Source organism: Podarcis vaucheri (genome assembly GCF_965113315.1).
Source record: "Podarcis vaucheri genome assembly, chromosome: Z".
Lineage (NCBI taxonomy): Eukaryota > Metazoa > Chordata > Lepidosauria > Squamata > Lacertidae > Podarcis > Podarcis vaucheri.
This window is the reverse complement of record NC_138758.1, coordinates 47,890,358-47,903,859: the sequence shown is the minus strand read 5'-3', so window position 1 is coordinate 47,903,859 and position 13,502 is coordinate 47,890,358. Positions and strand designations below refer to the sequence as shown.

The following is a 13,502-nucleotide window of genomic DNA, read 5'->3' as shown; positions in this document are numbered from 1 at the left end:
TGCTACTCTTTAATTATTTTTTTTGTTAGCGCTAGGTGCTAGGTGCTGTACTGAATATAGGAGCAATACTGGGCCTGCCCAGAAGACCTAGGCTCTGCTGAGTCTTATTGCTCCTCTGTGCTTCATGGCTCAGTTCAGAGATCACATCAAGCCATAGTTAAGGGAGCTTAACTGTGGTCTTAGTAAGTTGTCTGCGTTGACAAACCATGGCCTCCAAACTGAGCAACTGTGGCTTAGAGTGCGTTTATAAACCAGCCTCTGTAGGAAGTCTGAAATGGCAAACCAGAGTTACAATCTTTGCTTTACTGTAGCACCCTAATGGGAAACCAGAACAGCAAAGCAGCTTTCTCTGTATGTTTGGAAACTCAAACCATGGTTTGCTGTGGTTTCTGAATTGAGCCTGTGTCACATTATCGTGTTGTGGTGAAAACTCTAGTGTGTGAAGAGAGGAAGGATGTCCTTTATCCATGTTGCACTTACAGTTTGAAATGGATCCCTGGCATTTGTCCACCACAGTTTTGCAAAGACGAGAGTAGAGAACCTCTTTCAGCCCGAGGGGCCACATTCCCTTCTGGGGAACTTTCCAGGGGCCACATGAGAGTGCTGGATGTCACATGAACCAAGGGTGGGCAGAGCACTGGAAGAGATTCTTACCTTTGTATAATAGACTACATTCCAGCCACTCAAGAGTCCAATATATCTTCACCCAACTTCTCCGTCTTCTATCTGGGGAAGCCAGGCATTACCATAGTTCAGTGGCATTCCAGCCAAGCCATATCAATTCAAGAGGGCATGGATCAGGGCTAATGAGGGATATGGCTTGGTAAGGGTCCCCAAAGGTAAAGGACCCCTGGCAGTTAAGTCCAGTCGCCAACAACTTTGGGGTTGCGGCGCTCATCTCGCTTTACTGGCCGAGGGAGCTGACCTTTGTCCACAGACAGTTTTTCCGGGTCATGTGGCCAGGATGGCCAAGCCGCTTCTGGCAAAACCAGAGCAGTGCATGGAAACACCGTTTACCTTCTCGCCGGAGCGGTACCTATTTATCTACTTGCACTTTGATGTGCTTTTGAACTGCTGGGTTGGCAGGAGCAGGGACCGAGCAACGGGAGCTCACCCTGTCGCGGGGATTCAAACTGCCGACCTTCCGAGCCCTAGGCTCAGTGATTTAGACCACAGTGCCACCCAGGTTTTTCACCACTGTGTAAAGGCATGCCTTCTCATTTGTTACCCTGTGCGGACTTTCAGTAAACTGGAAGAATCCTATCTGTGCCAAGAGTAAAATGGCCCTCAGTCAAGACAGGCCCCATTTGCACTGTATGTTTATTATAGCGCTTTACCCCAAGATTCCTGGGAAGTGTAGTTTGCTCAGAGTGCTGAGAGTCATTAGCTCTGTGAGGCACCTCCTAAAGAGCTCTCAGCACCCTTGGCGAACTACAGCTCCCGGGATTTTTTAGGGAAGCCATGACTGTTTTAAAGAGTTGGGATGTTTTAGAGTACATCTCCCTTCAGCCCCAGTCAGCTTTGGAAGTCACCAGGTTGGGAAAGACTGCAGTTGGGAAGCAGAGAGTCTAGTGAATAAAGAATTCTTCTTTGAACTCTACATTCATGAGCAAACCTGTCTGTCACAGTAATAAGCCTGAAAAACACTTTGCAAAATTTTAAGTGTCACATGAATGGCAAGTACCGTATTTTTCGCTCTATAACACGCAGATTTTTTCTCCTAAAAAGGAAGGGGAAATGTCTGTGCGTGTTATGGAGCGAATGTGTGGTCCCTGGAGCCAAAAAATCGGGCAAAAATCAAACCGTGCTTCACGGAGAAGGGAAGCCTTGAAAAGAGGAAGCGGGTGCTTTCCTGCATTCTGCCTCCGGGTCTTACTGCCCACCCTCTTCTGTTTCGTTGCTGTGTTTGCTGAAACGGAACAAAGAGCAGGGAAAGCCCCTCCCCTCCAGGCAAGAAGAGGGGAAAAGCAAACTGTCGCTCCTTCCTCTCTGTGCTCCGCTCCTTCCTCTCTGTGCTCCGGTGCTGCTGAAAACATGCAGGTGGGAGAGAGAGAGAGAGAGAGAGAGAGAGAGCAGAATGTCGTTCTTTCCTCTCTGTGCTCCGGTGCTGCTGAAAACATGCAGGTGGGAGAGAGAGAGAGAGAGAGAGAGAGAGAGCGAGCTGGCTGGCTTGGGTGGGTGCGTGGGGGAAACTTTTGCCTTCCTTTCCTCCCTCCCGTTATACCCCACTCCTGCATTCTTAGCCCTTCTGTGTTTTTCCTTCCCTCCCCACTTAAAATGTGGTTAAAAAGCATGGATCCACATGGATCCTCAGGATTTTTGCACTGGGTCACCCCAAATTCACCATCAGAGCACATAGCATGTCCATGGCTACAGCCTGCCCCCCAAAAATCATGCACCCACTGTTGCCTGGGGCTGCAATGGTGCAAAAATGTGGTTAAAAAGCATGGATCCACATGGATCTTTGCATTGGGTCACCCCCAAATTCACCACCAGAGAACATAGCATGTCCATGGCTACAGCCTGCCCCCCCAAATCACGCACCCACTGTTGTCTGGGGCTGCAATGGTGCAAAAACGTGGTTACAAAGCATGGATCCACATGGATCCTCAGGATCTTTGCATTGCGTCAGCCCAAATTCACCATCAGATCACATGTCTGTGGCCACAGCATGAAGCACAAAAATGATACATCCAATGTTTCATTCAGAATGTTTTTTCCCTTGTTTTCCTCCTCTAAAAACAATGTGCGTGTTATGGTCAGGTGCGTGTTATAGAGCGAAAAATACGGTAGTAATCCTACTCTGGTGCTTCTCTGTTGTCTTGATTCAGGGTGAACCAGGGAATCCAGGGCGACCAGGAAAAGTTGGTGATCAGGTAAATGTCTTGCAGAGCATTTTGCTCATTTCTCCTTGACCCCATGGCATGATAGTGATTTGTTTGTTCACAGTAGCTTTGTTTTTTTTTAAAGATATTTATTAAGGTTTTTTTAAAGATGTTACAATACAAAATGAAAAAGAAGAAAAAAACACAAAATAAAAATGATTAAAAAAAAAACCACTCCATTTTTCTATTACTTATTTTCCTTAGCTTGTTTCCCGGACCTCCTCATACCTCCCTTTTTTGTATTCCAGTTCAATTTGTTGGCTCAGCAAATCCTTAGCCTCTTTGTTTATCCTAATCTTTGGTCTTAAAATAGTAACATTAGATTTTTCCCTATTATCAACCCATTTTTCATATTCCCTTAAAGCATTACAGCTGGAAACCACTTAATTTCTATCCAACATCATTCTAACATTCATTAATTTTACAATATTTCTGTAGATAGTCTTTAAATTTCTTCCAATCTTCTTCCACCGACTCTTCTCCCTGGTCTCGGGTTCTGCCAGTCATTTCTGCCAGTTCCATATAGTCCATCAACTTCATCTGCCATTCTTCCAGAGTGGGTAAATCTTGTGTCTTCCAATACTTTGCTATGAGTATTCTTGCTGCTGTTGTAGCATACATAAAAAAGTTTTATCATTCTTTGGCACCAATTGGCCGACTATGCCCAGGAGGGAGGCCTCTGGTTTCTTCAAGAAGGTATATTTATCATTTCCCAGAAAGCCTTAATCCTTGGGCACGTCCACCAAAGGTGAAAGAATGTACCTTCAGTTTCTTTACATTTCCAACATTTATTATCAGGCAAATGATAGATTTTTGCAAGCTTGACTGGGGTCATGTACCACCTATATATCATTTTCATAATATTCTCTCTTAAGGCATTACATGCTGTAAACTTAATACCTGTGGTCCACAACTGTTCCCAGTCAGCAAACATAATGTTATGTCCAACATCTTGTGCCCATTTAATCATAACAGATTTCACCGTTTCATCCTTGTTCACAATAGCTTTGATGGCTGTAGCTGTGGCTGCCCAGGAAAGCCACCTTTCTGGATCTGAAAATGTTGTCTTATCAGAGCAGCAATTCCCTGAAGTGTACAAGATACAGTTGTAAAAATGTACATGTGCCTGAACAGGAAATTGTTATATGTAGATTTAAAGACTCCAAAACTCACGATGCAATTTGACCCTGTGTGGAGCATGTATGCCCAAAGATACCTAAGATACGATATCTTTATTGTCATTGTCCCATACAGAACAATGAAATTGAAAATCTATATAAGACTTTTAAACTTTAAAAGACTTTAGTAAAGGGTAAAGGGTACCCTTTTAAAAGATTTTAAAAGTGATAAGACCTATCACTTTTAATAAAAAAATAATGAAGATATTGAAGGAAAAACAGCACAAAAGGTACCAGATGATATCTCAATTGGGCTCAGAAAATGGAATTCCTTTTGCTGGTTCTGTGCATCACTAGTTATAATTGCAGAAATTGTGTGTTTAGCCTAACAGAGATTAAACATTAGGATTGTTCTCTATGGGCCTTTGCTGAGTGAAAACTTCAGCTAGTGCCAAAGACAATTGCTGCATTTGGACATCATGCTAAACCATAGCTGAGCATAACGAGAATAAGCTGCAGCACCCCCTTCCTTTTATTTTTTCTTCTTATTTCAGTTCATCACAGTTTAGTATGTCATCTGAATCCTAAACATGGCTAATACTAATTGAAATTTGTCTAGGCGAGCCATTGTCAGAAACTGCTGGCAACAGCCCCATGTAGTGATGTGCATAGCTGCATCCGTGCAGCCAGCAGCTGCCTCATGTGGTAATTCTCTGAACTGAAGGTGGCTGCTTCTCAGCATAGAACCTTCCAGATCTGGACTGTTTCCACCCAGTCAGGGTGGCCACTAAATCCTTCTGGGCAGGAAGGAGAATAAAGGGTTTCCGGTTCCAGCTGAAACTTGCTCGAGCAACAAAATATGCCTGACCTCTGGTGTGTTTTGCATTTCTGGTGCTGATTTTGTTCCTGCCTACCTTCTAGGATGGCTTCTGATCTTGACTTATAGAGCCCTGAGTCATCTTTAGCCCTCAGATCCTTGCTGTTCATTCATCCTGACTCTAGCTTGTATTCAAGTCCTACCTTCCAGGAGTGGGAAGCTCAGGCCCAGGGACTAAATATGGCCCCTCAATCCTCTTTTTCCGGCCCTTGGAACATTCCCCAGGCCACACAACCCAGTACTGACCCTGCTTCACACCCCAAGTGTTTCTGCCTGGCTAGAATGTGTCCTTGAACTCAGGTGATGCCTTTTCTTGTCTGAACAGAAGACAGGGAGCAGTGTGTGTACAAACTACCCAATTGTACAAGCTGCTGCACATTGATGATGATAATGATGATTTATTTATATGCCACCCCTCTAACTGAATTCCTCCAGCCACTCTAGGCGTCTTCCAAAGATAAAGTTTGCATTTATTGCTCCAGCCACTTTTGCCTCTGGCTCTATCCACCACTAGCATTGGGTCCTCAGAAGGTTGCCCTGGAGAGAACTTCATATTTTTACAAATTCCTTTAAGGCTTCCAATCCTGAACTTGGCAGCCTGCAATAACCCCCCACCCCACCCTGTACAGTATTTTGTCCTCAAAATGCATGGTGGGAAACGCCACCAAGAGACAAGTAAATTAAAGCTAACCATTGTGGTTTCCTTCTGTCACTGGGAATGAAAGGGGGAAATTGGATTATTTCCCAGGCGGATTCGGATCAAATCGGTGTGCAGCTGTCTAGCAGGGAATGTAAACATTGATGGATGCCAGCCTGCCCAGATGAAACCGTGTGCCCACGTGGAAATGATCCCTGTTTTAAAACCCGTTGTCAGGATCTTTGCTAGGTTGTGATGCCAGGCACTTACTCAAGAGAGAAAAGTCTAGCTCCCCGTGGGCCTGAGGGGGAACCACAGACATAAAAGCTGTGGAAGCCCACATTTGTGTGCATGTTCGAAACCACCAAACTGACCAACTGCTCTTTAGCCTCACAGCCTCTGACATAGTCATCTCATTCCCATGTGACCACAAGGAGTAGCCTGTGGTGCCTTTGGTGAGACCAGCTGTGGGCTACTCAACTGCTGTGGCCTGTCCTAGAAGCCATATTTTACAGCCATTCTTTGCTCAGTGGCGGAGCCCTGTTTCAACTGTTTTGCAGTTTTTCTTGTTAAAAAAAAAGTAGCCCACCTCTTTCTCTCTCCCCTCTTGTTCTTCTTTGTTGCTTTTCTGGAGGGCCTTTTCAGTTGTGGCTCCCTGTTGATGGGATGCTCTCCCCAGCGAGGTGCCCCACTTGGGTCTCAGTGCTCTGCAGATGGAGTTACATGGCAAGCAATAATAGTTAAGTGCCACCTTCTTCAACCTTTGGTGAAAGGTATGGTGGAAGATGGAACACTGTTTGTGGCTGTTATTCTTTTTCCACCTCTCGCCCCTCTCCCCACAAGACCCTTCCAGACATGCTCTTGAGTAAGAAACGTAGGTCCCTTTTGTACTTAAGAAAACACAGCTGGCCTCTACTGATTGCCACTGGCCTGAGAGTATGAAAGCCAGGCTGTATTATTTTTACTCAATTAGTTTTCTGTCTAGAAATATCACTGTGGAAAATTTCCATTTCCTTACCAATTATGTCATTAGAAAAAGAATGTTGCGCTTGTTCAGTCAAAATGCCTCCCCCCCTTCCCTCTCTTCTCCACCCCCCTCCAGCCCCAAACTCCATTGTAGCCTTTGTGTTGGTGTAGTTTTGGGCCCTGCTGCCGCCTGTATGGCAAGGAGTTCTTACATTCAGCTTAGGAAGATTTACCAGCTACAGCCATTTCTGAACCAGAATTGCTCTGGTTCCCTCCCACCTGGACTACTTTAATACACTCTATGTGGGGCTGCCCTTGAATATGGTCCAGTGGTTGCAGCTTGTTCTGAATGCAGGGAACTACCAGCCCCAGGTGTTAGCTATGCAAAAATTAGCTATGCAAAAAGTCACTTATCTGATCACAAGGAATTAGTACCCAAATCTTGCTATATACACCACAGATTCAGTTAGATAGCTTCTTCTTTTTTTAACTTCCTAATAATAATAATAATAATAATAAATTTTATTTATACCCCACCCTCCCTGGCCAGAGCCGGGCTCAGTAGAATTACAATAAAAACATAATAGAAAACAAAACCAATTTAAAATACAGGTTAAAATGCAATTTAAAATGCAGCCTCATTTTAAAAGTAGCCCATAGAGCAAAACAATAAGGGGAGGGAAACATAAGGGTCAGACTGAGTCCATACCAAAGGCCAGGCGGAACAGCTCTGTCTTGCAGGCCCTGCGGAAAGATGTCAAGTCCCGCAGGGCCCTAGTCTCATGTGACAGAGCATGCCATCAAGTCGGGGCCAGTACTGAAAAGGCCCTGGCCCTAGTTGAGACCAATCTAACCTCATTGTGGCTCAGGACCTCCAAAGTGTTGTTATTTGTGGACCTTAAGGTCCTCCGCGGGGCATACCAGGAGATGCGGTCCTGTAGGTACGTGGGTCCTAGGCCGCATAGGGCTTTAAAGGTCAAAACCAGCACCTTAAACCTGACCCTGTCCTCCACCGGGAGCCAGTGCAGCTGGTAAAGCACTGGATGAATGTGATCCCGCAGCAAGGACCCTGTAAGGAGCCTTGCCGCAGTATTCTGCACCCGCTAGAGTTTCTGGGTCAGCTTCAAAGGCAGCCCTGCATAGTGCAAGTTACAATAATCAAGCCTGGAGGTGACCATCGCATGGGTCACTGTGGCCAGATCAGGGCGAGAAAGGTAAGGGACCAACTGCTTGATACGGCAGAGATGGAAAAATGCCACCTTTGCTGTGGCTGCAACCTGTGCCTTGTCTGCCTTTTGTTGGTTGTCTTCCTCATCTGCCTTTTGTTGGTTCGCTGATGAACAGAGGGAGAAGGGTAAGGGGAGCCGTTGGACAAATTAGAAAGCATTTTTTTCAGGATTTTCTTTGGGTTTGCGGGGTTTTGGGGGTCACAGTTCCATGGTCAGGAACACATTAGAAATTTCTCCATAGGAATCAATGGAAATTGTCAACTCATTGTGCAGATGCTCACTTAAGAAACGATTTCCAGGGAACTCATTGTGTTTGATAAGCAGGAACTGCATGCAGTAGCCTACAAAGCTCTAAGTGGATTGAAACCCAATAACATAAAAGGCCTCTTGGCAGGGGTGGGTCCTGCTGGTGGTTTTGCCATTGGCTTCCCATTTGGCATTGATCCATGGCTGGGTCTCCTTGGTGGTGGCTCCCCATTCTGTTCATTATTAATATTCAGGAGAAACTTTAAAATACACTCTTGTTTATCCAAGCATTTGGTGGCTGAAAAATTATGTTCTATATCCACTTTTTAGACCTACTCAGACTAGAATACTGAAATTGATGGACATGAGTAACTTTAGTTTGTTAATTTCAGTAGGTCTACTCGGAGCAGACCTTAGCTGGATACAGTGCACTGTTCTTAGAAACCTTAAAATTATAAGCTGTAATAGTATGTGATTGTTTTACATGTTTTAATGGGTTATAGATGTTGTTAATTGGTTTAGATTTTAAAGTATATTTTATTTATAATTATTTTGTATTATCACTGGTGTATTTGTTGCCCCAGGCTCCTTAAAGAAGAAGGATGTAGATGAATTAGTTAAATTAATCTTTCCAGTACTTGCCAGTTTAGTGCGTATCCATTTATACATTATACATTTATACATTTATACATTTGCTCCATCCATTAGCCTGTGAAATTATTGTTTTAAAATAATCCCAATTAAAATCTGTATTTAAATACATTTAAGCATCGTTTGAAAGTAAAATATGTAGGCTGCTGCCTCTCACATCGGGCATAACACATAGCCATCATAACTAACTATTTATTTATTTATTTGTAAAGCATTCATATTTAAACACAGTGCATAACATGAAAACGATGAAGAATGCCATTAAAACAAGTACAGTTCAGCATAATAATAATAATAATAATAATAATAATAATTTAATATTTATACCCCACCCATCTGGCTGGGCTTCCCCAGCCACTCTGGGCGGCTTCCAAAAGAATATTAAAATACTATAATAGATCAAACATTAAAGGCTTCCCGAAACAGGGCTGCCTTCAGATGTCTTCTAAAAGCCTGGTAGTTGTTGTTCTCTTTGACATCTGGTGGGAGGGCGTTCCACAGGGCAGGAACCACTACCGAGAAGGCCCTCTGCCTGGTTCCCTGTAACTTGGCTTCTCACAGTGAGGGAACCGCCAGAAGGCCCTCAGTGCTGGACCTCAGTGTCCGGGTAGAACGATGGGGGTGGAGACACTCCTTCTGATATACTGGACCAAGGCCGTTTAGGGCTTTAAAGGTCAGGACCAACACTTTGAATTGTGCTCGGAAACGTACTGGGAGCCAGTGCAGGTCTTTCAAGCACTGAGCTATGTTCCTTTCAAGACCGGTGTTATGTGGTAGCACTGAGCTATGTTCCTTTGCATAAAAGCAGTAAAACAATACTGCAGTGTAAAAGCATATAGAAATAGGAATTAATGAATTAAAAAAGAGATTCCTATACAGTATTTAAGATCAAGGAAAGCCTGGCTAAAACGGTGTGCCCTTCACAGGTATCTGAATGAACAGGTGGTGGTTGCTTCACATAACCATGATTCGTATGCATTACTACCTCTTATAGCAGCGCATTTGCAAATTTAACTGCGAAGAAGTATTTTGTCTGCCTTGAGTATCCCACCCTTCAGTTATGCTGGATGACCCCCTGGGGTCTGCCGATCCACTTTCTCCACAATACACACAACTTTGCACAGTTCTCTCATGTCCCTCCTTGCTCACTCTTTTCAAGAGCTAAATAGCTTTAAACGTTGCAACCTTTTCTGTTATTGCCTGCCCCCTGATCATTTTAGTTTGCCCTTTTCTGCACCTTTCCTGGGTTGCCATATTTCAAAAAGTGAAATAGCCAGTTGATGAGCTTTTTCATCCAAAGTTGTTGAAATCTCAAAAATAAAAGAAATATGAAGTTTTTGAGCTATATTTAGGAAAGTTGACACTGCTTCCGAGTGTCGTATTCCGGCTATGTCCGGAAAATGTTCCAAGTGCAGTTGTACGATTGATTTTTATGAATGCATTATTATGTTGTCAGTTTTATTTTTGAACTCCTTCCTGTTGAATAGCTCAGCAGCTCTAACGTAGGACAAAAATGGGGAACGTCTGTCCCTACAGATGCCGTTAGGCTCCACTTTCTTTGAGCCTAAACAAGCATGACCAGTGGTCAGGGATGTTAAGAATTGTGGTCTACTAAAAGTTGGAGGGTTTCCCAACCTTGATGTAGAAGATCCCATGTTGAAACTCTGTAGCCTCCAGTTTAAAAAATAAAGATTTCTAGAAACAGCAAAGCTGGGAATGACTTCTGCTTGAGACCTTGGAAAATAGACAGCCCGTTGGTCTGATTCATTGTAGGCCTGATCCTTCATTCCTCTTCTAGTGAGTATGATTAGAAAAACCAAGTATTCCATCTATGACCAGTAGAAGAATATGGCTGTTTACATATGTTGATGGGCGCAGGGCAGAATATCTGCTTGGCATAATGTCCTATGTTCAATACCTGGCACTTCCAGTTAGGGCCAGGAAAGACCTATCCCAGAGAACTACTGCCTGTCACCACTAGTGGAGCGTGTTTTCATAGCGCCTGGGGCGCAATGGGTTGTGGAGTGCGGATGGACCCCACCGTACACCAGCCCAGCCCTCACCACCGACACAGCAGACCTGTGCTATTTTGAGAGGCTGGGATCTGATCAGATCCTAGCCTTGCAAAACAGCTCAGGAGGGCAGCATGAGAAGGATGTAGCGCACCCTTTGATCCCAGCCACACTCCCAAGGGGCTGGGATTGAAGACTGGGTGGCTGTTGCGTCCTTCTCACGCCACCCTTCCCAGATCCCAGCCTTGCAAAGTGGCACAGAGCTGGCTCAGGGAGGGCGGTGTGAGCAGTGCCTCCCCCCCCCAATGCATCTGGGGTGGTTGCCCTGGCAGCTCCCCCCCCCCATGCTACTCCCCTAGCAGTTACTCTAGACAGTACTGAGCTTGACGGTCCAGTGGTCCATACTCAGCATAAAGCAACTTTCTCTGTTTCCCTGCCTTTTGCGGGGAAAGGAACATAGCTCAGTGCTGGAACTGTTTCACATGCAGAAGGTCCCATGTTTAGTCCCTAGCATCTCCTGGTAATATCTGTCTGAAATTATTGAGAGCCACTGGCAGACACCATAGCCCAGATATGGAACCTTTGCCCCCTCCAGATGGCGCTGAACTACAGCTCCCATCATTCCTCACCATTGGCCATGCTTGCTAGGACTGATGGGAATTGTAGTTCAGCAACATCTGAAGTGCCAAACTTCTGCTTTAGATAGCATTCAGCTAGAAAGACCAGTAAGACAGCTTCCTGTTTTTGTATAACTCATTTGAACCATAGCTAAGTGATATAATGTATGCTTTGTATGCGGAAGGTCACAGGTTCAGTCCTTGACAACTCTAGGTACCGCTGGAAAAGAAACCTGGCTGAACCCTCGACAGCCACTGCCAGTCAATACTATAGGCTGTACTGAGCTCCATGCACTCGGTAATCAAAGGCGACTTTATGCGTTCAAGGCCCTTCTTCTTGGATTGCTGCTGCAGGAATACCTATTCTATCCCACCCATCAGATTCCTATGTTTTATATTGCAGCACTTAGCTTAGATTAAAGAGAAGAAATATGTAGCAGAGGAAAATCATAAATATAGCACCATCTCTCTCTCTCCATCTCTCTCTCTGGCTTATGGTTGTGGCACTGCCTGTAATTTGTTCCTGGTCTGTTGTGTGTTGTGGCTCCTGCAGGCGCCAAGCTTCAAAGGCCCAACTGTGGTTTTAAAGCGGGACCAGCTGGCTGAGCTGCAGAGGCCACAGTCTGGGAGCAATTGTGTCCCTGCCAGTAGCCAATAAGAGGTTGTGGGCAGTTTTTAAGGGTTGCTGGGCTAATTCATCCCACAAGGAGGACATTATCTCTTTCTCTGTTTATGACTCTGACTCAAGCAAACCAGAAAATCAATTCTGTTGTTTTTCTTCTCTTTCTCTCTCTGTCCCCCTCACTCCACGCCCCGACCCCATGTCACCCTCTTTTTCTTCTCTTCAGGGCCTGATGGGGTTCATTGGTCCAGTAGGGGAGCCTGGAATAGTCGGGGACAAGGTAAGAATGTGTTGCTAAGTGGATTGACTGTATTGTGTTGCAGGGGAACATGAGTGTGGAGAGTCCTGCTTGAGGCTTTCCAGACTAGTTGACTATTGTGAGAACAAGATGCTGGGTTAGGGGGGGCGGCTTTGTCCTGATTCAGCAGAATTCCTTATTTTCACTCAACTTTTCAATATTGGCTTTTGGCTCTCCCTTATTCAATATTATTTTTTTAGGTTGTATCCAGTGTTAGTGCTACTAAGAGTAGAACCATTGAAATTTGTGGCAACGACTAACTTTGGTTCATTAATTTCAGTGAATTTACTACGAGTAGAACTTAGTTGGATACAACCCATGATTATTTTACTTATGCAGGCAACTCTCAATTTACGCAGGGGTTATGTTCCAAGGCACCACAGGTTTAAGTGAAATTGTGTATATTTGAAACAGCATTGAAAAATCCAACAAACCTTGCCCCTTTTTGTGACCTTATGGGGTCACTTCTGGGTTTGGCGCAATGCACACGGTCATGGTCACACACATATCAGACGTGCCTAAAACAGATTCAGGTAGGTAGCCGTGTTGGTCTGATGCAGTTGAAATAAATTAAAAAATTGTCCAGTAGCACCTTGTTGTTGTTTAGTCATTTAGTCATGTCCGACTCTTCATGACCCCATGGACCAGAGCACGCCAGGCACTCCTGTCTTCCACTGCCCCCCCGCACCTTAGAGACCAACTAAGTTTGTTCTGGGTATAAGCTTTCATGTGCATGCACACTTCTTCAGATACACTGAAACAGAAGTCACCAGACCCTTATATATAGTGAGAGGGTGGGATGGGGTTTTTCTCAGAAGGGTAGTAGATGGTTGATTGACTGAATGGGTATGGTGAACCTGTTGATGACTGTTAACGACTGCAATTAGTCCTGCAGGAAAAAGTAAGGGATAGTATACAGATGACCAAAAGTAGCTTTAGCATATGTAATGAGACAAGAATCCAATATCTTTATTCAGACCAGGTCTCTCCATAGTTTTCAGTTTAGTAGTAAGTTTTAATTCAGCAACTTCTCTTTCAGGTCTATTTCTGAAATTCTTTTGTAATAAGACAGCTGCTTTGAGATCCTGTATTGAATGTCCTGGAAGATGGAAGTGTTCTCCTACTGGCTTCTCTGTCTTGTGATTCCTGATGTCAGATTTATGTCCTACTATATATATATATTGGGACGCGGGTGGCGCTGTGGGCTAAAGCCTCAGCGCCTAGGGCTTGCCGATCGAAAGGTCGGCAGTTCGAATCCCCGCGGCGGGGTGCGCTCCCGCTGCTCGGTCCCAGCGCCTGCCAACCTAGCAGTTCGAAAGCACCCCCGGGTGCAAGTAGATAAAT

General features: G+C 44.7%; 1 protein-coding gene across 6 annotated transcripts in view; it reads left to right on the top strand.

The window, feature by feature from the left end:
• The window catches only part of COL27A1 (collagen type XXVII alpha 1 chain), a 266,717-nt gene that overhangs the window by 143,916 nt on the left and 109,299 nt on the right, over positions 1–13,502 (top strand). For all 6 annotated transcript variants that reach the window (XM_082208770.1, XM_082208771.1, XM_082208769.1 and 3 more), the window contains 2 exons: positions 2,832–2,876; positions 12,087–12,140. In XM_082208770.1, coding sequence (XP_082064896.1) covers positions 2,832–2,876; positions 12,087–12,140 — 99 coding nt within the window. The remainder of the gene's footprint in view (positions 1–2,831; positions 2,877–12,086; positions 12,141–13,502) is intronic.